The sequence below is a fragment of the Capricornis sumatraensis genome, chromosome 2 (genome assembly GCF_032405125.1).
Source record: "Capricornis sumatraensis isolate serow.1 chromosome 2, serow.2, whole genome shotgun sequence".
Taxonomy (NCBI): Eukaryota; Metazoa; Chordata; class Mammalia; order Artiodactyla; family Bovidae; genus Capricornis; species Capricornis sumatraensis.
Genome location: NC_091070.1, coordinates 120,536,827 through 120,564,051, shown reverse-complemented (window position 1 = coordinate 120,564,051; position 27,225 = coordinate 120,536,827). Strand labels below are relative to the sequence as shown.

The 27,225-nt window shown below is 49.6% G+C and overlaps 1 protein-coding gene across 1 annotated transcript; it reads left to right on the top strand.

The window, feature by feature from the left end:
* Positions 1-27,225, top strand: CGN (cingulin). Its single transcript, XM_068963646.1, has 21 exons — positions 1-112; positions 6,652-7,526; positions 8,266-8,366; positions 8,509-8,578; positions 8,681-8,770; positions 10,750-10,877; positions 11,647-11,779; positions 12,265-12,477; positions 12,913-13,061; positions 13,309-13,441; positions 16,235-16,435; positions 16,767-16,973; positions 17,744-18,001; positions 19,011-19,181; positions 20,263-20,424; positions 23,646-23,735; positions 24,193-24,276; positions 24,390-24,508; positions 24,826-24,934; positions 25,319-25,482; positions 25,762-27,225. Exons 2-21 carry the CDS (start codon positions 6,666-6,668, stop codon positions 25,901-25,903), a joined length of 3,585 nt encoding a protein of 1,194 aa, XP_068819747.1. The 5' UTR covers positions 1-112; positions 6,652-6,665; the 3' UTR covers positions 25,904-27,225.

Sequence of the window (27,225 nt, the reverse complement as noted above, 5' to 3'; positions counted from 1 at the left end):
AGGAGGGAGCGCCGAGGGACAGAGGGGGAGGGCCCGGGAGCTGATCGTGCAGCTCTCCCCGAGCCCGAGCCCGAGCCCGAGCCCGAGCCCGGGAGCGCCGAGCCCGGCTAGGGTGAGTGAACCGGGCGGGAGCGAGGGCACCCAAGAGGCAGGCGAGCCCTCAGGTGTACCCTTGAGGGGCGGGAGTCAAGGCGATCAGAGATACCCAGGGCACAGGTGCTGTGTTGGCGAGAGGAGGAGGGGAGGTCAAGGTAGGGTGGGAGTACTACTGATAAAGAGCTGGCTTCTGCTCTAAGATGCCAGACGCAGGTGCTTGGGAAGGTGCCAGGTGAGGGGCACCTGAGGCTAAGGCTATTCCCAGGGCATGAAAGCGTTTCAGGGCCAAGATATCTCTGGAGGTCAGACGCCAGTCCCTGGGGCAGAATTTCTCCTGGAGACCGGAATGGTAGGGGGAAGGAGTCAGTCTCGGTAGGGTAAAGGGGACTTGCTGTCTATGGTTCAGAGACGGAAGGGAGAGGGCGTGGAAAGGTGCTGTTTCTCTGAGGTTCTTTCCCCGACTGCCAGTCTGAGCCGGCCCTGATACCTCTCTTCTGGCTCTGAGATGGCTCTGAGGTGTGGGGTCTTTAACCTTTCACCTATGGGAGGAGACAGGTGCAATTAATAGACACAGAGGTAAGAGGAGAGGATACCCCCATCTCTTTGCTAGGTGTGAAACTAAGGCTTTCGACATTTGTCCTGCTTTGCTTTCTTGCCAGAGAGGATTTTTCCTTCTTCCTCTTGAGAGAGTGCTCTATGAGAGAGGGATTTGAGTAAGCACTGATCCCTAGGCCTACAAAATATGTAGAGATACTTTTTTCTAATGAGGCCTCTTTCTGGGGGCTAATGTCAAACCCTCCCTCCAAGCACACATACTTCTGGGGTTCTAGATGGAGCCGTTGGGTGAGGTTGGGGAGCCTAACCAATTTTCTTGATGCCTCTTGGAAATTCTCCAGTATTTGCTGAGACCCCACCAGGCATCCCTGACAGCTGGACGGTGGTGGCTGTCAGACTGGCGGAAAACACTGGTGCAGGAAATAAGCAGGGCTCCTCCGGAGACCCCAGGGCTAGGAGATTCAGCACCTCCAAGTCTTCAGGCTGGATGAGAGGTGCACATGAGGGCCTAGACTAAACTTCTGAGGCAGATTTCCTTGCCTTAGGCGGGTGAGGGAACCAGAGCCAGCCATAACTTGGCCCCTTTGATGCCCTGCCTGAGGAGAGTTGTTGTAATTGGGAAATAATTAGCCACCGCTATGTAGTCGACAGGCTGCCTCCACATGCCTCCATACCTCTTTTCTCATCCTGGGTATTTGGGAATGGGGGGCTGGCCCTAGGGGACTGCTAATCCCGAGATTTGCCTGACCCTAAGAGGATTCTGGCTTCCTAGAACCCTTCCTGCTTTCCCCAGGCTGACCTGCTTGTCACCACCCTTGTGGGAAGTGAGGAGAAGAGGAGGGCCGCTGGTTGTCTTCAGGCTAGGCAAGGGGAGAACTAAGAGCCAGGGAGGTGGCCCAGGTTATGTGGGATGTGGAATGCAACCTTGGGAACTCTCAAGAGGGAGGGGTAGAGGGAGACAGCCTTCCTGTCACACACTGGGCTGTCGGCTTTCTCTCACTCACCAGGCTCATTGTGTATCTGTTCGTGTCTCTGTTCCTCCTGCCTGTTCCCTTCCCACCTTCTGCCTTGGCATCTAAGCTGGACAGAGTCCCTGCCCCTGGTTTTGCCCCTCTGCCTCCTCTGTGGTGTGGAATTTCTCTGATCTGCTTCACAGACTGCCAGTGGAGTCTCCCTGGCCCTCCCCTTCCTCTTGCCTCGCAAACCTGTCCAGCCAGTTTGCAGGGGCCCAGTTCCTCATTGTGTCCCCCCCCACCCCCCCTCCGCCACTGGCCCAGCAGCTCCAGCCTGGCGCTCAGGTTTGGCTGTTTCAGTGGACTGAGCCAGGAGTACACTTGGCAGGTTCTTTTTGGATCCTCAGTCAACCTTATCTCATTACCTGTATGAGAAAACAGGAGCCAAAAGATCAAGGTCACTGAGTGGTCCTTTTCTATTTTGTTTTCCTCGTTATCTCCAAGGGGAGTCTAATCAGTGTACCTCTAGTTTACCCATTTTATGCATCTGCCAATTATATAGCATCTAGTATATTGCAAGGCCCTCTATATACCAGTTCTTCCTGGGCACACCCGAAACCACCCCACCCCCACTTCTGCCAGGAGTCCAGAGACCCTGTCACTCCTAGGTGGAAGCCAGACGCTTATGGCTGGGCCAGAGATGATGGAATTGGGGCAGGGCAGGCTAATGAGTAACTCAGGGAGAAGTGGCTGCCTGATACAGGTGCTGTGTCCGCCCCCTCCTCGCAGGCAGGAATGACAGGCACACAGATGAACTGAATTAACTTGTGGTCTAGTCTTCTTCCCAAGTCCAGTTGGTGAAGAGCGCCCTGGGCACTCCCCGGCGGTGGGAAAAGCAGGGTCAGGCATCCGGTGAGAGCAGAGGCTCTGGGCTCCCTGTTGCCTGGCACTGGATCACTGTTTACCTGCCTCTGGCGCTTACGCAAGACCTTGGAGCTGCCCTGCTCCCTGGACCCGCCCCGCTGTCCTCTGTAACTGAAGGCGGATAGGTTTCGGGTTTTCCATGTTGAATCATTTAGAGCCCTGCTTTCTGACCCACCTCAAAGATCCCTTCAGCCCTCCTGGTCCTGGATTCATATGTTCTGGGGCTGAAGAAGATTGAGTTTTGGGAGTCCCTGGGACCTAGGGGTAGGCTTGGTTCCACCTCTGAGCAACCTGATGCTTTTGGGTGGGCAAGGGGCTATGTATTCTCTGGGACTAGGCTGAGAACTCCTTGACCGGAATCTGGAAGATCAGTTGATATACTATCATGGTAGAGCCGCATCATGACTTCTGATAGCTGGCAGTCTAGGCACATTTGGTTCCAAAATTATGACTAAAGAGGGCAGGGAGTCCAGGCCAGGAAAAGGTTCTGTTACTAGGGCAAACAAGAAGTGGCTGTGTGGGATCCTTGGGACATCTCCCCACTGCTGTGTGAGTTCTCCTTGGTTCAAGATACAACTTTTAATAGATATATGTTGATGTCTACTATCTGGTAGACCCAGGGGACACAGGAGTCAGCTGAGAGCAATGTTTTTTTCCCCTCCAGGAGCTTATAATCGAGTGGAGGAAACAGGAAACAAATTGTCACTCTGATAAATATATCATTGTGGTACATGTATACAATGGAATATTACTTAGCCATGGAAAGGGACTGAATTTGAGTCAGTTCTAGTGAGGTGGATAAACCTAGAGCCAGTTATACAGAGTGAAGTAAGTCAGGGAAAAATAGATATTGTATATTAATGCACACATATGGACTCTGGAAAAATGGTACTGATGGACCTGTTTGCAGGACAGGAACAGACGTGGATGTAGAGAACAGACTTAGGGACGTGGCTGGGAAGAAGAAGCGGGATGAATTGAGAGAGTAGCACGGAAACACATGTGTTACCATATGTAAAGCAGATCGCTCATGGGAAGTTGCTGTATAATGCAGGGAGCTCAGCCTGGTCCTCTGGCATCCTAGGGGAGTGGGATGGGGTAGGGCGTGGGAGGTAGGTTCAAGAGGGAGGGGACATACATATACTTACGGCTGATTCATGTTGTTGTATGGCAGAAAGCAACACAACATTGTAAAGCAATCATTCTCCAATTAAAAATAAATTAAAAAAATAAATAAACTGAGGCAAACTCATGAGGCCATCTGTGGAGCATATAATGTGCATCTGATCTAGTCTGTGGGAGGGAAGGGTCAGGAAAGGCTTCTCTGAGGAAGTGACATCCTTTTGTAAACCAAAGTGAAGCCAGGAAGGCCCCCTTGGAAGAAGCAGCATATGTGCAGGATAACATTTGTTGACAACTTTGTGACAGGCTTTTGCTGCTAGGTGTGTTCATGTTTACCATCTTGTCATTTTCCCTCTTTTTACTGAAGTAGAATCTAAGTAAATAAAGGGCAAAAAATCTTAAGAGTATAACTTAATAAATTTTTATAGTTGCGTATACCCAAATAATTGTTATTATCTAATTCTCATGGGCAGTTACCTTGTGAGGTAGTATCATTATGTCCATCTTACAGATGAGGAAACAGGCTTAGAAAAGTTGCGATTTGTCCAAGGTAATATACATTAAGTGAAGAACAGAAACGAGGATTCCAGGTCAGATTCGGAGTCTAGTCCAGAGCCTTTTCTATCGGATGAGTGGCTTGGAGAACTTGTACCTTTGCCTTGTAGCTCCTTTTCTGGTCCCATTTCTTTTCTTTTTAAAAAAGAAGTATTTATTTATTTTTGGCCATCCTGTGTCTCCGTTGCTTCTTGAGCTTTTTTCTAGCTGTGCTGCATGGCCTTCTCATTCGCTTTCTCATTCCCTTGTTGTGGAAGATGGGCTCCAGGCTGCCTGGGCTTTAGTCATGTGGCTCCCAGGCTCTAGAGCACAGGCTAAGTAGTTGTAGCACATGGGCTTAGTGGCTCCACAGCCTGTGGGATCTTCCCAGATCCCTGAATCTGTGTCTCTTGCCTTGGCAGGTGGATTGTTTATCATTGAGTCTCCAGGGAATCCCTCTGCTCCTATTTCTTACTTGAATTCCAGCATAGGGTCCTACCAACTAAGTATCTTGCTTTCTGGGGCGTCTGAGTCAGAGGTTGGTTGGTCCAGAGAGGTTGGTCCACCCCATTGTCTGGACAGTGGAAGGATGGGGTCCTCAGGTTCATGGGTGGGCTTTGAGGACCTTTTGAGATGCTGTGCTAAAAGTTTGGGAGACCTGTCACCTGGGGGAAGGGTGCATTGCTTTCACATTTTCTCAAATACCAAAAAGGTGAAGAACCATTGCTGATAAGGGGTTCCGCCCCTCTATATCTTCCTCTGGAGGGGAGGGACTGGGAATGTTAGGAATGCTCTTCCTCCAAGCCCTGTCTCACCTAGAGCTCTGCCCCTCCTTTCCTTGCTCCCGCTGGTTCATGGGCTTCTTAGCCCTTCTATAGTCCCTGCCTGAAAGAGGCCTTGCCAAGTTTCCTTGGCCCAGAGCTCTTCTGGGGGGTTGAGTTGGGTATGTTTGTGTCTCTGGCACTTCAGAGGCTCCTCCTCCAGTTTGGTGCTAGGCCCTGGTGGAAGTTAGCAGAAGGGGCGGGAGAAGCTGGTTTTTTATTTGCTTCGAGGAGAAACTCTCCTCCCCAAGTTCCTGGAGCCAGCGCATACCTGGACTACATTCCATCTGCTGACTCTGGGCTTAGGCAGCATGGACCCAGGGAGGCGACCTGCAGGTGGTCTTGGCCCTGGCCCTCAGATGGACAAGTCTGCTTGCCCTGGGGCCTCTTGGGCTCATCCCACATGGCCTGCGGGATCTCAGTTCCCCAACCAGGGACTGAACCCTGGCCCCGGCACTGAAAGCATAACTTCTAACTACTGGACCACCAGGGAACTCCCTGGACTGGTACTCTGTTAAATGTTATTTAAATCTTTTCTTGAGTGGGCTTCCCTGATGGCTCAGATGGTAAAGAATCCTCCTGCAGTGTGGGAGACCTGGGTTCCATCCCTGGGTCAGGAAGGTCCCCTGGAGAAGGAAATGACAACCCACTCCAGTATTCTTGCCTGGAGAATCCCATGGACAGAGGAACCTGGCGGGCTACAGTCCATGGGGTTGCCAAGAGTTGGACTTGACTGGGTGACTAACACTTTTACTTTTTTCTTGAGTAGGCAGTACTCAAAAGGGACCAGCTTCAAAAGGTAGCAGATTCAAAAGGGACCAAAAAGTACTTTCCTGGTAGTCCAGTGGCTAAGACTATGTTCCCAGTGTAGGGGGCCTGGGTTCGATTCCTGGTCAGGAAACTAGATCTCATGTGTCACAGCTAAGATCCTGCATGCCACAGCTAGAACTGGCACAGCCCAGTAAATGAATAAATAATATAAATAAACAAAAAACCCCAAAGGGACAAAAAGATGTCTAGGAGAGAGCCAGTCATTCTCCCAGCCCTGTCCCCTATCCTCAGTTCCCCCACCCCTGATGCCGTCACTGCTATCGGTTTCTTTGAGTATCCTCCCAGAAATGGGATGACATACCCTGGGGTCTGCTGTATTTGAAATGAGCTCTGGGAATGGAGGCCCCTGGTCTCCACTGGGCTGGAGGCATTTGCATATAGGGATTGTGCCTTCCTTGGGGTTGGGGGAAGCATACGGTAGTGCTATATGTATATGTGTTAAGATGAAGAAAAATCTTTAAATTTTGGCAAAGCCGAGCTCCTCAGGACTGTATTAGAGGAAAGGAGTTCTTCTGGGTCAGTGGGTCTCAAAGTGTGGAATCTGGATGTGGCATCAGCATCACCTGGGAACTTGTTAGAAATGTAAATCTGCCCTTGGGGGCTACCTCCTGAGGCTGATACTCTGCGGGGGGTGGAGGGGTGGAGTCTGTGTTTTAACAGGTCCTTCAGATGCTGCTGCTCCAATGAAGTATGAGAACCACTATTTTGTATAGACGGAATTGGCAGGCAGTGAGCCTCATAGACGCTGGGCAAGTGGAGGTTTCTGGGTTTCTATTTCTGATCTCTCAGCTTAAGCTCTTTCCTTCATCTTCCAGGACCCCTCCTATCCATGGAGCAGGCGTCCACCATGGCCGAGCCCCGGGGCCCGGTTGACCATGGAGTCCAGATTCGCTTCATCACAGAGCCAGTGGGTGAGGCAGAGATAGGCACCCTACGTCGTGGTGGGCGACGGCCAGCTAAGGATGCAAGAGCCAGTACTTACGGGGTTGCTGTGCGCGTGCAGGGCATCGCTGGGCAGCCCTTTGTAGTGCTTAACAGTGGAGAGAAAGGCAGTGACTCCTTTGGGGTCCAGATCAAGGGGGCCAACAACCGAGGGGCACCAGGAGCTCTGAGCTCTGACTCAGAACTTGCCGAGAGCCCCTACTCTCAGGCCAGGGAGTTGCCTGCCCCCTCGCAGGGCAGCACCTCAGATGAGGAGCCCGGGGCCCACTGGAATGGAAGGCTACTCCGCTCCCAGTCCCAGGCCTCCCTGGCAGGCCCTTCCCTGATGGATCTGGACAATAGGAGCACCAGCCTGCTGGAGCTGGCCCCACAGGGGACTTCCCCGGGCAACACCATTGACACTGCCCCCCTGTCTTCGGTGGACTCGCTCATCAACAAGTTTGACAGTCACCATGGGGGCCAGACCCGGGGCCGGACTGGCCGCCGCACGCGGATGCTGCCCCCTGAACAGCGTAAGCGGAGCCAGAGCCTGGACAACCGGCTGCCACGGGCCACCCTCCAGGAACGGGAGCGCCAGTCCCCCGATCACTGGATCCCTGGTGCAAAGCATGACCAGCGCACGGGCAGCTCGAAACCGTCAGCCCAGAGCTCTCTAGGCGGCTTTAGCCATGCCCGTCAGACCCAGGACTGGGTCCTTCAGAGTTTTGAGGAGCCACGGGGGAGGCTACAGGACCCTGCAGTGTTACAGGTCAGACCCCACCCTTCTGTGGCTTCCAACCCCTGGCCCCTTCTCATCAGTCCTGACCCACCAGCCCTGGGCCCCCAAGTGGACTCATGACCTATAGCAGAGTCTACATTTCGTCTTCCACTTTATCCATCTGCTTAACAGATGATATTCACGTGTACAAGATACTTCCATGGGCAGAATTCTAAAGGAAGTGGAAGTAACTGTGAAATCACCATTCACAAGCCTGGAGAGCTAACTCGTTCTTGCCAGACCACTGTGTGTGCCTCAGTCACTAGCATTTGCTAGGGCTGCCACAGACGTGAAGCAGGCTTGGAGGATATGAGTGGCTCTCTGCTGCTCTGGCCAAAACTCCCACCTTTGTCTCCCACTCAGGAATGTGAGTGAGTAGGGGAGTGACGTTACTCTGAGACAAAGTTAAATCTATTTTAAAAGTAAATCATTTACACATTCTAGTACATTAACTGCCATTAGTGACAAATAGCCTGTGACACAGCTCACAACTGGTTGAGAGCTGCCTGTCGAGCAAAATCTGGTTTGCAGCAATAGTGAGAGGTGGCTCCTTCCTGGCCTGTTGCTCTGGCCTCAGAAGTATTGCCTCTGTACCCCCTTTTCAGGCTCGTTCTTCATGCTTGAAGGGCCTCATCTCCCAACTGCCACTTCTCTTCCACCTGAACCCCATACACGCTTCTGGCTTAATCTTCTCAAGCTCCCAATTTCTTTGGGTTTACTTCTTGTGTAGTTCAAATCAACTCCAGACCTTCTCCGAGACCAGCAGGAGGCCGCCCCACCAGGCAGTATGGATCACGTGAAGGCCACCATCTATGGCATCCTGAGAGAGGGGTGAGTGGGGACCCCTCCCAACAGCAGAGTCACTTTCTTTTCTAGCTTTGTTCCCCATCTTCCCTGTTCATAACCCTCCCTTCCCTCCTCTCTTCCATCCCTTGCCTCCCCTTGCCTTTACATCTGTCCTTCCATCCTCCAGAAGCTCAGAAAGTGAAACCTCTGTGAGGAGGAAGGTCAGTTTGGTGCTGGAGCAGATGCAGCCTCTGGTGGTGAGTGGCCTTCTCATGGTGGAGTGAGGGGCAGGCTTAGGGCCTTGTGCGCTCAGGATCTGGATGTCGACTCACTTCTTTCCCCCACTGTGTCTCTGGCAGATGGCTTCTCCTGGTTCTGCTAAGGCAGCGCAGGCTGAACTCACCCAAAAAGTGGAGGAGCTACAGAAAAAGCTGGATGAAGAGGTGAAGGTGAGGAGAGGATCAGAGGTGCAGGAGGGGTAAAGGACCACATGGGAGAAGAAACTCGGCCTGGATGGGCCCTTCCAAGCAGTGGGAAGAGCGCTTGTGTGTCTGTGAGATGAGACAGGAGTGTGTGCTAGTCCCAGGAAGGACTCTGGGGGTTCTCCGGAGCTTGGAGAGGAAGAACACCTTCAGCAGGGGTCCAGCTGCTTTTCTTTCTGTTCCTCTGGACGGTCCTGTCCTAGCTCCGCCCCTTGTGCTGTGCTTAGTCGCTCAGTCGTGTCCGACTCTCCGCAACCCCATGGGCTGTAGCCCACCAGGCTCCTCTGTCCATGGGATTCTCCAGACAAGAATACTGGAGTGGGTTGCCGTGCCCTCCTCCAGGGGATCTTCCCAACCCAAGGATTGAACCCAGGTCTCCCGCAATGCAGGCAGATTCTTTACCATCTGAGCCACCAGGGAAACCCAGCTCTACCACTTACTGACTGTATAAATCTTGAGCAAATTATTTACCTCAGTTCTTTTCATCATTATCATAATGATAGCAGTAATAATAGCTGTCATTTATTGAGTTGAATTATTGTAGTAGGTACTATCAGAGAAGGCAATGGCACCCCACTCCAGTACTCTTGCCTGGAAAATCCCATGGATGGAGGAGCCTGGTAGGCTGCAATCCATGGGGTCGATAAGAGTCGGACTTGACTGAGCGACTTCACTTTCACTTTTCACTTTCATGCATTGGAGAAGGAAATGGCAACCCACTCCAGTATTCTTGCCTGGAGAATCCCAGGGACGGGGAAGCCTGGTGGGGTCGTCTATGGGGTCGCACAGAGTTGGACACGACTGAAGCGACTTAGCAGCAGCAGCAGCAGTAGGTACTATCCCGAGTAATATGTAATGATTATAGTGACCCTGTAAAGTAGGTATCCTGGACCCTTGTATGATAAGAAAGTTGAAGATCAGAAAGATGAAGTGAATTGCCCAAGGTGGTAAATTGTAGAGGAATTTTAAAATTCAGGTCAGTCTTATGCTCAAGCCTTTGTACTCCTCATTTTTTTTTTTTTTTTTTGTTTTAATACTGCTTCTGCCTTGGCACAGTGGTAAAGAATCCACCTGCCAACACAGGCGGTGCAGGAGGTGGGGGGTTCGATCCCTTCCCAAGGGTTCTTCCCTTCCCAAGGGTTGGGAAGATCCCTTGAAATAGGAAATGGCAACCCACTCCAGTATCCGTGTCTGGAAAATTCCACGGACAGAGGAGCCTGGTAGTCTACAGTCCATGGGTCACAAAGAGTCAGACCCAACTGAGCATACACACAGAGTTATTACTGTGTAACAAATTGCCTCAAAACAAACATCACCCAGTATCTGAGTGTCCAAGATTTGGGAGCCACTTAACTGGGTAGCTGTGGCTCAGGGCCTGTAATGAGCTTCCAGTCAAGATACTGGCTGGGGGTCTAGTCATTAGGATGCTTGACCAGAGTTGGAGGATTTACTTCTAGCATGGCTTACTCAGTGGTGGTTAGCTGGAGGCCTCAGTTCCTTGCTACGTGGACCTCTTCATAGGGCTGCTTGAGTGTCTTCACAGTACGGTAACTACCTTCCCTCAGAGTGAGTGATTCAAGAGAGGAGGTAAAAAGGACGCTGCAGTGCCTTTTTATGACCTAGTCTTAGAAGTGATACATCCCTTCCTCCTTTTTCTGTTTGTTAGAAGAGATAGACTCCCCTATACTATACTAAGTCCAGCCTCTGCTCAAGGGGAGAGGTTTCATCTTTTGAAAGGAATGGCAAAGACTCTGTGGACATATTTTAAACCATTACAAGTACCAAGGTTTCATATGAGGCTTAAATGCAGATAATATAAGAAGGTTCCTAGTTTAGCGCCTGTCACGTAGTGAATATCAATAGGTGTTAGACGTTTCCATTATTCCTGGTCCTTCTCAGAGGCTTGACCTACCCTTCACCTGTTTTATTCTCCTTTCCTTTTCCAGAAACGGCAGAAGCTAGAGCCGTCCCAGGTGGGGCTGGAACGGCAGCTGGAGGAGAAGGCAGAAGAGTGCAGCCGATTGCAGGAGCTGCTGGAGAGGAGGAAGGGGGAGGCCCAGCAGAGCGCCAAGGAGTGAGTGCAGCTGCTGGCGCACACAGGGCCATGTGGGGCCCTCAGCCAGATTCAGAGACTCCCCCAGCACTGGGGGAGACAGGCAAATCTCCAGAAGCTGAAAGGGGCAGACAGAGATGGTTAAAGATGGGGCCTTTCTCTTTACCTTTTCTATCAGATATGCTAACAGTGCATGAGTTAGGCTGCCTGGGTTTGCCTCTGTGCATCAAGTTCTTAATCTGTAAAGTGGGGTTAATAATAATACCTGCCTCACTGGATTGTTGTGAGGATTCAATCATTCATGTAGCAGAAGTTTTGCGATGAGTATTATATAGTAGGTATTGATCTAGATTCCTGTGGTTCATCTGCTAAGTCGCTTTAGTCGTGTCCGACTCTGTGCAACCCCATAGACGGCAGCCCACCAGGCTCCTCCGTCCCTGGGATTCTCCAGGCAAGAGTACTGGAGTGGGCTGCCATTGCCTTCTCCATGTGGTTCATCAGTGAACCATAAAGATGAAGCAAAGTTTCTAGTGAGGAAAAACAGACAGTAAACAATAAGCATATTATGTAAGTAAATGTGTAACGTGAGAAGGTGGTAAGTAGAGTAGGTTAAAGAACCTTAGGAGGGCTGGGTTGTAGGGGAGCAGGTTACAGTATTAAGTCAAACAGGGGAGACATCGTTAAGATTTGAACAAATGCTTGAAGGAAGTTTAAAGGAATTAGTATAAGTATCGTGTTTAGAAAATGGACTGACACTTAATGCTCAATAATGTCTGTGATTGATTATTAGGCTCCAGAACATGAAGCTTCTCCTGGACCAGGGTGAAAGGGTACGGCATGGGCTGGAGACCCAGGTGATAGAGCTGCAGGACAAGCTGAAACAGGCCCAGGGTCCTGAAGCTGCTAAGGAGGTGCTAATGAAGGTAGGGAGGAGGGTGTATGTATTAACTGCTTCAGTCATGTGCAACTCTGCGGCCCCATGGACTGTAGCCCCCACCAGGCTCCTCCGTCCATGGAATTCTCCAGTCAAGAATACTGGAGTGGGTTGCCATTCCCTTCTCCAGGGGAATCTTCCCAACCCAGGGATCAAACCCAGGTCTCCTGCTTTGCAGATTCTTAGCCCAGGGATATCTGTAGTTTCCCCAAAGTATGAGGAGGAGGTAGCTGACTGCCTCTTTAGGGTGCTTTCAGGCAGGCTCAGTGGTGGGGTGATCCCAGAGACAGAATGGTGGGTTTCCTTTAGCCTAACTAGGCATTGTAGAGGGCAGAGAGCACCTGTTCACGTGCCTAGCAGATCGGAGGTGCTCAATACATATTTTTTGACTGACTGGATTAATGAATGGACGAATGAACAGACAGGTGGATTCTAATGTGGTCACCTCTGTACTTCCACCTTCACTTTCCCCAGGACCTGGTAGAGACCCGGGAGCTTCTGGAAGAGGTCTTGGAGGGGAAACAGCGGGTGGAGGAGCAGCTGAGGCTGCGGGAGCGGGAGCTGACGGCCCTGAAGGGTGCCCTGAAGGAGGAGGTGGCTTCGCGGGACCAGGAGGTGGAGCACGTGAGGCAGCAGTGCCAGCGGGACACCGAGCAGCTTCGCCGGAGCATGCAGGACGCGACCCAGGCATGTGGCGAGAGCAGGGCTGGGAAAAGAGGGCATCCCGGGGAAGGGGGCTGCCTTGAGGCCTTGGTATGTGGGGATTTTTTTCCTGGTCATCACCGGAACTCCTACTAAAAGACATGTGTAAAATGTAATGAAAACCTTCGTCAGGAAACCTGTAAGGGTAGAGAGAAGGAGTGCGGGCCAGAAATCCCATGAGGGTGTGTGATCGAAGTCCCATGGGGAAATAATGGAGGAGACTCCCTCTAGATGACAGAGGCACACTGTGTCTTGGGCCGAGAGCCTTGTACTAGCACTGCGCCAGGCCCCCTGGGTGTCAGGGTGTGCAGCTGGCACAGTGCCTCTGGACCTGAGCCTTACCATCTGCACTCTCACACTTTACTCTAGAGTTAGCTCTTGCCTCTGAACCTCCTGGCCCCCGACTCTCCTCTTCCTTAGGACCACGCAGCATTAGAAGCCGAGAAGCAGAAGATGTCAGCCCTGGTGCGGGGGCTGCAGAAGGAGCTGGAGGAGACCTCAGAGGAGACAGGGCATTGGCAGAACATGTTTCAGAAGAACAAGGAGGAGCTTAGAGCCACCAAACAGCAGTAAGGATAGTCCCCCCAGGAAGCTTGTCCAGGATTCTTCCATCCCTGCTCTTCCCGGTCAGCGCTGTGCTTTCCCCTCTCCCACTTCTCACACTGCCCTTCTCCATATCCGCCTTCCTCCCTCCTGAGGGTGAGGGCCCAGTGTATTAACCTCCAGGGAGGCGGTGCTCATTGTTCTGCTCGCCTCTCCCCAGCAGGTGGCCTCACTCTGTTCCCCTTCCCTTTTATCTCACCTTGCTGGGCTCAGACTCCTGCAGCTGCGTATGGAGAAGGAGGAGCTGGAAGAGGAACTTGGGGAGAAGATAGAGGCCTTGCAGAGGGAACTAGGGCAGGCCCGAACTGGTGCTGGAGAGACTCGCCAGGTGGAGGAGCTCAAGAAGGTACTTGGAGGCTGGGGGGCAGCAGGGCAGGTCAGGGTGATGGGCGCATGCCTCACCCATCCACGAGAGCCTTCATGCTGCCTCCCACGGCTTTGTTTTCAGACTTCCTCCTGCCTGCTCAGCCTTATCTTCGCAGCACACACTCCGGCAGCACTGGTCTCCTCATTCACTGTAGACATTTCTAATGGAAAGAACTCTCCGTGGCCAGCTTGGGTTATAGCCAGAGGCTGCTGGCTGCCTTCCAAGAGACCTCATGGGTAGCAACACTGAGGTGAATTTGTGAAACTCCAGGCTCATTTTTGCAAGCTTGGAAACCTCATTTGGTCAGCATAGCAAGGGTTACTTCATCTTTTAGAGGGGACTCGTTAACTACACTTATGAAACCAACATTTACAGTTAGAACACTGGCTTATTAACTTACAGTGAGCAGTGTTGTCACATGGATTGGAACACTGGCAGTACATGGCCAGCTGACCTACATGGGAAGCCAAATTGTAATTTGAAGGCTACTGCAGAATCTAGACCCAGGGAACTAAGTGTTTTTATCATGCATGGATATTTTATAAACAATCTCATAAAACTGAAATGAACACAGAAATAATTTCTTCATATTCCTGGGATTAGTTTATGAAGGACAAGAAAGCAGTGCTGTATTTCAAATGATTTGAAAGTTAGAAAATATTTTCGTTAATTATAATTATGGAGAATTGGCATTTACAGCCTCTTGAGAATCCTTCCTGGTCTACATTTCTTTGATGGTCTGTGCTTGGTATGTAGTAGGTAATCAGTTAACAAGTATTAATTAATCAATGCTTATTGATCGTGCATTTACTATGAGGCTACCTAACTGTAATCAGTAAGCATTGTATTTTTAAACGAGTAAAGAAATATACCTCTGAGTGATGATTTCCCAGATAAGTAAAAGCTTGAGCTTATAAAAAAAATTTTGGTGGAGAAAAAGATAATAAATGTTAACCAAGTATACTTTGGTGGTTGTCAAATCAGAAGTACTCCTAGTTTTTACTGTATTGTTATTAAGTTAACAAATAAAGATAGTCTGAAGTCTGTTCATTATATTAGCTGACATAGTGAACTTGGACATTCCTCTGGAGAATCTCAATTGATTATGCTAGGTAAAGCTAAAAAGTAATAACTACTGTTTCATTTATCTCATATATTAAGTACATTTTATTAAATATTTAATCAGCCTATAACATATACATTAGGAAAATAGACTAACCCAGTCCACTGTAAACCACACACTGGTAGTTTTCTTTTTGTTTGTAGTTAGTATGTTAGAGTCTTATGTAGAAGACTCACTATATATATATATAAATAACCTTTCAGCCTAATTGTGATACTTTCTGAATTTCAGAAGTAGCTACTAGATAATTAGAACCAGAAATCATATTTTAATATTTTAAAAAAGAAATCAGATCAGCAAATCACACTAATATTTATTGTGTCACATACTTTGGTTTTCAGCATTTAAAAAAAAATAGCTATTTTTATTTTATTCATACACTCATCTGTTCCACATAGATTTTTTAAAGTAGAGATTTAGTTCATGTACCATAAAAGTCACCCTTTTAAAGAATACAGTCTAGTGGGATTTTGTACACTCATACAGTTTTACAACCATCAGTTCAGTTCAGTTCAGTTCAGTCGCTCAGTCGTGTCCAACTCTTTGCGACCCCATGAATCGCAGCAGGATATTCTAATTACCCCAAAAAAGAACCCTGTATCCATTGGCAGTCACTCTCGTCATTCCCAGGAGCCACTAATCTACTTTCTCTCTCTATGGATTTGCCTGTTCTGGACATTTCATATAATTGGACTCCTATAATATCTAGCCTTTTGTGTCTGGCTTCTTTCATCTAGTATGTTTCTCAAGGTTTATCTGTGTTGTACCAAGTAACAGTATTTCATTACTTTTTGTGGCTGAATAATAGTCCACTGTATGGATATACCGCATTTGTTCATCTTCATCAGTTTTTAAATATTTTTTAATTTATGGCTGTGCTGGATCTTCATTGCTTTCCTTAGCGTTTCTCTAGTTGTGGCAGGTGGGGGCTGCTCTTTGTTGTGGTGCGGTGGCTTCTCTCTTTGTGGAGCATAGGCTCTAGGCAAGTGGGCTTCAGTAGTTGCAGCACACGCGCTTAGCACTTGTGATGCATGGGCTTAATTACTCTGTGGCACGTGGAATCTTCCTGGACTAGGAATCGAACCTGTGTCCCCTGCATTGGCAGGTGGATTTTCAGCCACTGTGCCACCAGGCAAGTCTTATCTGTTCATCAGCTGATGGACACTTGGGTCATTTCTATATTTAGCTATAATGAATAATGCCACTATGAACTTTTACTGACAGGTTTTTTGTGAACATATGTTTATATAGTTCTCTTGGGTGTATACCTAGGAGTGGAATTGCTGGGTCGTATGGTCACTTTATGGTTAACTCTTTGAAAGTGGAAGTCATTCATTCGTGTCTGACTCTTTGTGACTCCCTGGACTATACAGTCCATGGAATTCTCCAGGCCAGAATACTGGAGTGGGTAGCCATTCCCTTCTCCAGGGAATCTGCCCAATCCAGGGATCAAACCCAGGTCTTCCACATTGCAGGCAGATTCTTTACCTGCTGAGCCACAAGGGAAGCCCAAGAATTGCCAAATTATTTTCCAAAGTGGCCATACCATTTCACATTCTCTCCAGCAATGTATGAGAGTTTCAGTTTCTCCACTCTCTGGTATCCCAAGCGGTTTCTCTCTGCCCTGTCACCATTTCCCTTCCTTCTAGGAGCTGCGCCGGACACAGGAGGAACTTAAGGAGCTGCAGGAAGAGCAGCAGAGCCAGGAGGTGGCAGGGCGACACCGGGAGCGGGAGTTGGAGAAGCAGCTGAGGGTCGAGGCTGAACGAAGCCGGGGGCTGGAAGAGCAGAACCTCCAGCTACAGAAGACCCTCCAGCAACTGAGACAAGACTGTGAAGAGGCTTCCAAGGCAAGGGGAGTGGGCATAGGGCTTAGGAGGTGGAGGCTGAGGGGTCTGGAGGGCTGAGGAGCCAGAGGGCATGGAAAATTACCTATCATGGGTATGTATAGACCAAATACCACGGTCCTAGGTGTGTGCTTAAACATAGCCAGGATGTGGCTGGGGAGGCCGGGCTGTACCTTGTGACACCCACTGCTTGTCTGTAGGGTGGGGTTCTCAGGGAAGCCTCTGGCTGGCGGTACCACCCCTCTTTCAGTCGCTCTCTGTGTGGTGGTTTTCCTGGGAGTCATCGATGACTTTGAGCCCCGGGGTCTGAGCCACCTCTCTGAACCGGCCTCAGGCTAAGATGGCAGCAGAGACAGAAGCGGCAGTGCTGGGGCAGCGTCGAACAGCAGTGGAGAAGACGCTTCGGGAGACCCAGGAAGAAAATGACGAATTCCGCCGGCGCATCCTGGGTCTGGAGCAGCAACTGAAGGAGGCACGAGGCTTGGCGGAGGGTGGGGAAGTGGCGGAGGCTCGGCTTCGGGACAAGGTGCAGCGGCTAGAGGTTAGTGCTTTCGCTAACATGTTTGGCTTCCTCCCTGTCCTCTGTCCTCCCATCCCTGGCTACATACTGGTGGCTTAGATGGTAAAGAAACTGCCTGCAATGCAGGAGACCTGAGTTCAGTCCCTGAGTCAGGAAGATCCCCTGGAGAAGGAAATGGCACCCACTCCAGTATTCTTGCCTGGAAAATTCCATGGATAGAGGTGCAGTCCGTGGGTCATGACGAGTCAGACACAACTGAGAGACTAATACTTTGACTCTCATGGCTGAGATGGTAAAGAATCTGCCTATAATGCAGGAGACCTGGGTTTGATCCCGGGGTCGGGAAGATCCTCTGGAGAAGGGAATGGCAGCTCACTCCAGTATTCTTGCCTAGAGAATCCCATGGACAGAGGAGCCTGGTGGGCTACAGTCCATGGGGTCACAAAGAGTCAGACGTGACTGAGCGACTAACATGAACATGGGAATACTCAGCCATCGCTTTTATTTTGCCTGTAATGTGTTTCTGTTTGCCTCCCTAACCCTCTGTTAACCTTGGGTTTGTTTCCGGAGTGTGCTTTGGTGTGAATGTCTCAGCCTTTGCACTAGTGTTTTTGTCTACCTCCTACTCTACATGGCCTCTGATCTTGGTTGGTTCCTTTGAGCCTGTTTTCATTGTCCACCTTTTTCAGAAATATCTCTTCATCTTCCCTCCCTTCTGCTCACCTCCAAATGGCTTGAGCCTGAGCTTTGCATCCTCTTGGTCCAACATCCCTCACCTTCCCCTCTCCCAGGCAGAGAAACAGCGGCTAGAGGAGGCCTTGAATGCAGCTCAGGAAGAGGAGGGGAGCCTGGCAGCAGCCAAGCGGGCACTGGAGGCGCGGCTAGAGGAGGCCCAGCGGGGGCTGACCCGCCTGGGGCAGGAGCAGCAGGCGCTGAACCGGGCGCTGGAGGAGGAGGGCAAGCAGCGGGAGGTGCTCAGGCGCAGCAAGGCCGAGCTGGAGGAGCAGAAGCGCTTACTGGACAGGACTGTGGACCGGCTGAACAAGGAGGTGGGGCACCGGCTGGCCCCGCCTCAGGAAGAGGCTCAGCTCATACAGAAGCTTGCCTGGAGCAGTGGACAAGGGAGGGAATGGGGTCACAGCGTGTGGTGTTTGCTTTCCTCAAGTTCATTGTTGGGGAAGCCAAGGCCAAAGAGGCAGAGTGGCATCCTTCCTGTGTCCACTGAGTGTTCTCGCTCTCCCCTGCCATCCCATTCCTTTATGGTCTAATCCTCGGAGACCGTCTGTCTCCTGGTGTTCCTTTTAGAAGTTTATAAGACCTAAACATAGGAATCTTCATTGGTAGAGTTTTATATTTAGAGGAAGGGGAAAAAAGGCCTATGGTTCCTCCTTAGACATCTGTAAGACCTAAAAACAGGAATTTTCATTGGTAGAATTTATATTCAGGGGAGGGAAGGAGAAAGGAAGAAAAGGAAATAAATTGCTATTTTTTCCAGTAAGGTCATCCACCTAGTCTCTTATTTATAAAACTGGAGCAAACACCTATTTCATCAGTTCTAAAATGTATATTGTATCATCTCTGGAATTGATTTGTCTTATAATTGATGGTATGTTATAGTTCAGTTGGCAACTTTTTCTTTCAGTGGTATACCTTATAATAATCATTGGTATCATGGGTTTGCTAAAATATGGTCATTTCAGGCTTACTTTGTATCAGGCACTGCTGTAAGTATGTATGTATGTAATTAACATAATTCTCACAATAACCTTGTGAGGTACTATTATTATCCCATTTTACAGATAGGGAACTGAGATTGAGAGAGGATAAGTAACTTGCCTGTGGTCGCACAGCTAAGTGGTAGAGCAGGATTTGAACCCAGGAGATCTATATATTACTCCCAGACATTCTAGGGACCTAGGTCCAGGAGAGAGCAAGAGAGGGCTGCTTGGGCAGGAAAGAGGCTCTGGGGAGAACCTTGGGAGTCTGGGCCCAGAGAAGGGACAGAGGCATCTGTTAAAGAGTTGCAGGGTTGAAAAAGCTCTTCTGTCTGTGTCTCAGCTGGAACAAATTGGGGATGACTCAAAGCAAGCCCTGCAGCAGCTCCAGGCCCAGCTGGAGGATTACAAGGAAAAGGCTCGGCGGGAGGTGGCAGATGCCCAGCGCCAGGCCAAGGAGTGGGCCAGTGAAGCTGAGAAGACCTCTGGGGGGCTAAGCCGGCTTCAGGATGAGGTAGGAGCCTAAATGGCAGGATACTGGGAATCCTCCCAGTGTTCTTATATTGAAGGTCATTCATTACCTCTTAATTAAGTGTGTCTGACTCTTTGAGACCCTATGGACTACACAGTCCATGGAATTCTCCAGGCTAGAATACTGTAGTGGGTAGCCGTTCCCTTCTCCAGGGGATCTTCCTGACCCAGGGATTGAACCAGGGTCTACTGCATTGCAGGCATACTCTCTACTTTCCGAGCCACCAGGGAAGTGAAGTGAAAGTTGCTCAGTTGTGTCCGGCTCTTTGCGACCCCACAGACTACACAGTCCATGGAATTCTCCAAGCTAGAATACTGGAGTGGGTAGCCGTTTCCTTCTCCAGGGTATCGTCCCAATCCAGGGATTGAACCCAGATCTCCCACATTGTAAGTCGATTCTTTACCAGCTGAGCCATGAGGGAAGCCTGCCTCTTAATTAAAGCTGTTGCCAAAGGATCCTAGGGTCTGGGTTTAGGTCTAATCACTTAGGTGGGGGAGGGTGGAGGGAGTTGTCCACCCTAGATGCAGACAGAGGATGCATTCCCCAGTGGCTCAGCGGTAAAGAATCCGCCTACAATGCAGGAGACATAGGAGATGCAGGTTCGATCCCTAGATTAGGAGATCCCCTGGAGGAGGAAATGGCCACTCACTCCAGTGTTCCTGCCTGGAGAATCGCATGGATTGAGGAACCTGGCAGGCTGTAGTCCATAGGGTCGTGAAGAATCAGACATGACTGAATCAACTGAGCATGCATGCACTTAGGTGGGGCTGTACTCTGTAGTGATGCACTTACATCACTCCTGTACAGACAACGCATCCTCTACTGATGCGTTTTCAAACCCTGTTGCACACTGGGGGCACCTGGGGAGAGTTTTAAAAATCTCAATACCCAGGATGCATCCTGTCCACTTAAATCATTAACCCTGAGGCTTGGTTTCAGGATCAGTTGTCTGAAAACTCAGGTGATTTAAAGTGTTGAAGAATTTTCCCCCGCAGGGTAGACTGCTCCCACCCCACCTCCACCTCACTTTATCTGAGCTGCTGGATTTTTCTCTTCTGACCAGACTCAGAGGCTGCGGCAGGCCCTGCAGGCATCCCAGGCTGATCGGGACACAGCCCGGCTGGACAAAGAGCTACTGGCCCAGAGATTGCAGGGGCTGGAACAAGAGGCAGAGAACAAAAAACGCTCTCAGGATGACAAGAGTCGGCAACTCAAGAGCCTTGAGGTGAGGGGTTGACGTGTGGAGGCAGGGTGGGGGAAGATGGGGGGAAGTCTGGATCCTGGTGCAGGTGGGACTCCTGTGGGAAAAAAAGCCAGAACACTCCCAGCCTCTTTCTGTATTCAGTTCAGTTCAGTTCAGTCGCTCAGTCGTGTCTGACTCTTTGCGACCCCATGAATCACAGCACGCCAGGCCTCCTTGTCCATCACCAACTCCTGGAGTTCACTCAGACTCACATCCATCGAGTCCGTGATGCCATCCAGCCATCTCATCCTTTGTTGTCCCCTTCTCTTCCTGCCCCCAATCTCTCCCAGCATCAGAGTCTTTTCCAATGAGTCAACTCTTCACATCAGGTGGCCAAAGTACTGGAGTTTCAGCTTCAGCATCATTCCTTCCAAAGAAATCCCAGGGCTGATCTCCTTCAGAATGGACTGGTTGGATCTCCTTGCAGTCCAAGGGACTCTCAAGAGTCTTCTCCAACACCACAGTTTAAAAGCATCAATTCTTTGGCCCTCAGCTTTCTTTATAGTCCAACTCTCACATCCATACATGACCACTGGAAAAACCATAGCCTTGACTAGACAGACCGTAGTCGGCAAAGTAATGTCTCTGTTTTTCAATATGCTATCTAGGTTGGTCATAACTTTCCTTCCAAGGAGTAAGCGTCTTTTAATTTCATGGCTGCAGTCACCATCTGCAGTGATTTTGGAGCCCCAAAAAATAAAGTCTGACACTGTTTCCACTGTTTCTCCATCTATTTGCCATGAAGTGATGGGACCAGATGCCATGATCTTCGTTTTCTGAATGTTGAGCTTTAAGCCAACTTTTTCACTCTCCTCTCACTTTCATCAAGAGGCTTTTGAGTTCCTCTTCACTTTCTGCCATAAGGATGGTGTCATCTGATATCTGAGGTTATTGATATTTCTCCCGGCAATCTTGATTCCAGCTTGTGCTTCTTCCAGCCCAGTGTTTCTCATGATGTACTCTGCATAGAAGTTAAATAAGCAGGGTGACAATATACAGCCTTGATGTACTCCTTTTCCTATTTGGAACCTGTTTGTTGTTCCATGTCCAGTTCTAACTGTTGCTTCCTAACCTGCATATAGGTTTCTCAAGAGGCAGGTCAGGTGGTCTGGTATTCCCATCTCTTTCAGAATTTTCCACAGTTTATTGTGATGCACACAGTCCAAGGCTTTGGCATAGTCAATAAAGCAGAAATAGATGTTTTTCTGGAACTCTCTTCCTTTTTCGATGATCCAGCAGATGTTGGCAATTTGATCTCTGGTTCCTCCGCCTTTTCTAAAACCAGCTCGAACATCTCCAAGTTCACGGTTCACGTATTGCTGAAGCCTGACTTGGAGAATTTTGAGCATTACTTTACTAGCGTGTAAGATGAGTGCAATTTTGTGGTAGTTTGAGCATTCTTTGGCATTGCCATTCTTTGGGATTGGAATGAAAACTGACCTTTTCCAGTCCTGTGTCCACTGCTGAGTTTTCCAAATGTGCTGGCATATTGAGTGCAGCACTTTCACAACATCATCTTTCAGGATTTGAAATAGCTCAACTGGAATTCCATCACCTCCACTAGCTTTATTCGTAGTGATGTTTTTCTAATTGACTTCACATTCCAGGATGTCTGGCTCTAGGTGAGTGATCACACCATCGTGATTATCTGGGTTGTGAAGATCATTTTTGTATAGTTCTTCTGTGTATTCTTGCCACCTCTTCTTAATATCTTCTGCTTCTGTTAGGTCCATACCATTTCTGTCCTTTATTGAGCCCATCTTTGCATGAAATGTTCCCTTGGTATCTCTAATTTTCTTGAAGAGATCTCTAGTCTTTCCCATTCTGTTGTTTTCCTCTATTTCTTTGCATTGATCGCTGAGGAAGACTTTTTTATCTCCTTGCTATTCTTTGGAACTCTGCATTCAGATGCTTATATCTTTCCTTTTCTCCTTTGCTCTTTGCTTCTCTTCTTTTCACAGCTAGAAAACTGGCAGCCCACAGCTGATGGGTTTTATTTGACTGCAGTGCTTTAAGCAACTCTGAATTAATTGCCACTGTTTAGAAGTTTATAGATGTCAAGTAAAATTTTGGATTTCTGGCCTCTTGTTTACGTTTGAAAAATATAACAACGAGGGGCTTTGAGTCCCCAGTTGTCTGCATGGTAATAGTTGGCTGGAGCTGAGCAGCAGCTTCTCCCCTCTAGAGTCAACAGTGGTCTTCAGTTTGCTGTATTTGGCAATAACAACAACAGTAATAATAGCAGCAGCAGCAAACGCTTAATATATTGTGCTATGTGCCAAGTACTTAAGAATCATTTAATCCTGAGCAACGCAGGAGGCCCGGGTTTGATCCCTGGGCCCCGAAGATCCAATGGAGACGTGAATGGCAACCCACTCCAGCATTCTTGCCTGGAGAATCCCATGGACAGAGGAATCTGGTGGGCTACGGTCCATGGGGTCACAGAGTCAGATATGACTGAGCAGCTAACACTCATTCACTCACTCAGTCCTGAGAATAGCCCTTTGGAATGGGTAGTTTTGTTTTATCCCTTTTACAGATGTTGAAAACAGACACAAACAGGCTAAGCCACTTGTCCTTGGCTCCTTTGCTAGGAAGTGGTGAAGTGAAATGAAGTGAAAGTTGCTCACTCATGTCCAACTCTTTGCAACCCCATGGACTATACAGTTTATGGAATTCTCCAGGCCAGAATACTGGAGTGGGTAGTCTTTCCCTTCTCCAAGGGATCTTCCCAGCCGAGGGATTGAACTGGGTTCTCCTGCATTGCAGGCGGATTCTTTACCCGCTTAACTACCAGGGAAGGAAGTGGTAGATCTGATTTTTAAACCCTGGTAGTCTGGCTCTGGTGCCCATGCTCTTAGTCTGTATGTGGTACTGCCTGGCTTGAGTTTAGAAGCTTGGGTTTCTATTTTCCCATTAGGGAAATAGGGCTGCCCCAGTGAGAAACAGATTCTGGGGTTTGTCCTCCTGCCAAGGGGTCAGGATCAAAGTGGGCCTGCTCCTTCCGCTTGATGACTCACTTGGGCAGCAGAGGGCGCTAGCTGCATGGTGGCTCTGGGCAGGGGGCGGGACCAACAGGTAGTGGGATGGGGAGAGACAAGACTTTCTGGAGGCTGGGGTCTGAGAGAGTCCAGGTGAGAGTGGCATTGTGGTGTCCAGCATTTGGGGCAGAATTAACCCAAACTGTTGTCCTTCTGCCACAGGAAAAAGTCTCACGGCTGGAGGCAGAGTTAGATGAGGAGAAGAGCACAGTGGAGCTGCTGACTGACCGGATGAATCGTGGCCGAGATCAGGTAACCCCTTCCTGACCCCTCATCTATGTTTATGCCTCTCAGCCCTTTCAAAAACAACCCTACCTTCTCATCTTTCATGTCTGGAGAGATCTAGCTGCAGAATTGGTGCGTGACTAGTTCTACTGCAGAGTCTCATCTGCTTTCGGGAGGGGTTGGCAGGTTTCCTCAAGTGGAAGGAAGCCAGGAATTTGAATGGAGGAAGGAATCCTGGTGGCCTGGGCTACTGACCTGAGTCTGGACCATTACCATTCAGAAGGGATTCTGGTTCCTGGTGAGACTGAGGCCATGTTTCAATCCTTATGGCTCCTCCCATTTGAGTAGGCTGTGATTTCTTAGTTGCCTGGGAATTTGGGGGATTCAGAGAGCACCCTCCATTTACTCTGCCCAGCTTGGTTTCAGCTTGCTGGTTCATCACCAGTCCTCCCCAAGCCCATTTCCTCTGGCCTATTCCTGCTAGGTGGACCAGCTGAGGACAGAGCTCATGCAGGAGAGGTCAGCCCGGCAGGACCTGGAGTGTGACAAAATCTCCTTGGAGAGACAGGTGAGGGGGTGGGGTGGGCAGTCTCAGGGAGAGACCTTGGGAGGTGGGTAGAATGACCGTGGAAGCAATTGGAAGTAGAGTGCAAACCAAGGAGGCTTCCTGTCCCCTCTCAGAACAAGGACTTGAAGAGCCGGTTGGCCAGCTCAGAAGGCTTCCAGAAGCCCAGCGCCAGCCTCTCGCAGCTTGAGTCCCAGAATCGGGAGTTGCAGGAGCGGCTGCAGGCAGAAGAGAGGTGACATGAGCCATCCTTTCTCTCTCCCTCTGGGCTTTTCTCCTCTGGGGCCCCCCCACTTCTGCCTCAGTCATGGCAAACTGGCTTGATCTTTCGGGAGCCCTCTTCTCTTGATAGGGAGAAGAGAGAATTATGGAAATTCTGAAATGTGAATGGCCTCTGTCTACCCAGTTCTTTGGATCTGCCCTGGATCCTTCCCAGCCTAATGGTGGGGCTTGTGGCTGAGCCCTTGGAGTCCTTGGAGGCAGTATGGGGCCAGGTAGCAGCTTCTTTAGAAATGGCAACAGCCTAGACATCCCCCTACCCCGCCCTTTTAGGGAGAAGACAGTTCTGCAGTCTACCAACCGAAAACTGGAACGGAGAGTTAAAGAGCTATCCATCCAGATTGATGATGAAAGGCAGCATGTGAATGACCAGAAAGACCAGGTAAGGATGGCAGCCAGGGCCAGGCAACCATAGGGCAAGTATATACTATGCATTTTCTTGAAGTCCAGGGGAGGGCCTACCTCATATGTGTTCTATCTTAGACTTTTTTTCTATGAGGACAGAGAAACTAGAGCAAAAGGACTAGATTAGTGCATAGTAAGCATATGTACTGAGTACTTATGATACACTGGGTACCTTTTCTAAGTGATATATTAACTCATTTAATCCCCAAGGCAAACCTGTGAGGTTAGGGAACTTGCCTATGGTCATAACATTTTTCTAGGGGCAACTACATATACCTTGTCAAGATTGCTACAGGGGAGGGTCTCAGGCCACAGTAGCAGCAGCTGCTTTTCTAATGGGGGGACTTGGTATCCTGCCTAGCTAAGCCTGAGGGTGAAGGCTTTGAAGCGGCAGGTGGATGAAGCCGAAGAGGAAATTGAGCGACTGGACAGCCTGAGGAAGAAAGCCCAGCGTGAGCTGGAGGAACAGCATGAGGTCAATGAACAGCTCCAGGCCCGGATCAAAGCCCTGGAGAAGGACTCTTGGTATGGGTTGCTCTTCTGCCCCCTGCTCCGTTGGGAATGAGCACTCCTGAGCTGGGTGGGGAAAAGGGGACTTCACAGGTACTCATTCCTGGATGAAAACCAGGGTGGTTGTCTTTTAGTACCTCAGTATCCATCCTGTACCGCATCTCCCCTACTTCTTAGGGGAATCTTACGGGTAGTTTTAGGCTTTAGGAGAACTGAGTTTCCTTAGCATGAGAAGGGAGGCTGTTTAAATCTTTCTGTCATCTTCCCTGACTGGTATTCCTCTCTTTGACTCAGGCGCAAAGCTTCCCGCTCAGCTGCTGAGTCAACCCTCCAGCACGAAGGACTGAGTTCAGATGAGGAATTTGACAGTGTCTACGATCCTTCCTCCATCGCCTCACTGCTTACAGAGAGCAACCTGCAGACCAGCTCTTGTTAGCTTGTGGTTCACAAGGGCCCATAAACCACACCTGAGGTCTGGCCAGTTCTGCTCTGCTCTGTCCAGCTTCAGATTCCTCATCTCTGGCAGGGATCCAGTTATTAAAGACCTAAGATGGGAAGGGGTTTGAGTGATGGTGATAAAAAAATGCATCTGCGCTAAACCAGTAGAGGGACATTCCCCTTCCTCTGGGGGGAGTGGGCTCTTTAGGCCAACTGAGCCCCCTCCTTAAGTGCCGATAACCCCCTCCTCTGCTCCCTCATAAAAGCAGGCTGGTCAGGGGGATTGAGTGGGCTAGGAAGGGATAGAAATTGCCATGTATATAAAGCTTGCTTTCTTTAGCCCTTAACCCTAGGCTCAGGGAAATACCCTATGTGATTCTGCCCCCTTGACTCCTGCAATTCATTTCCTTCCTATTCTGGAGTGGGGTTAGGGGAGCATTATGGGTAATGGACATGCTGGCGTGACTCTGCCCACTTCTCACATGCTCTTCTTTGCACAGTCATGGGGCCCATGCGGTAGTCCCCACCTGTCTCCATTACTATATTTTTTGTCTTCCTAGGCTAGGATCCAAGGGACCCTTTCTCCTTCCCTTCCCATCTTTACCATTTCTATGTTCCTCCTTCTCAGTGCCTTAGCCAGGGTGAGGAGATACGGATGCTCTTCTTGCCCTTTATACCTGCACATTCATACCTCTCCAAAGATCACCATTTCCCCAGCTGGGGCCCTTTGCCTTCCCTGCTGCCCCAGTGGCTGGTTGAGAGATCTGCCGGCTTCTCTGCCTATGAGCCCCTGTGAGAGGGGCTTTGGTAGGGCTGTAATAAAGTGGTGGAGCCTGCTTCTGCTCAGGGTTTCTATCCTTCCTCCTCTCCCTCTGGACTATGATGTGTTTATTAGATGGTTGGACCTGGGAACCCTGACAACTGTCTACAAAACTTTGAAAAGCAAATGTTTCGGTCTCTATGGCCGTACTTGTGGTTTCACTTATCAGAGGTGCCCAAGCCCAGTAGGGAACTGAGGGACCCTCATTAATCTCAGGAGCCTGGACCTGATACAGAGGGGCTAGAAGCTGACTCTTGGTAGAAATGGGAAGAGGCAATGGAGGATTTGTTCCTGTTTTGGGATTTGGGGAGAGCCAAGTTCTGGTGGGGAGGAGGTGAGGAAGATGATTCACCTCTCTTATTTTCTAAGCAGGCTCTGTAAGGAGCCTAGAGGAGGGAGAAGCCTATTCTCATCAATGACTTGTAATTTCATGATTTAGAAAAATTCCTCTATTCTGCAAATCATGTATTCTCTCCCAATCCAATCGAGCATTGAATTTT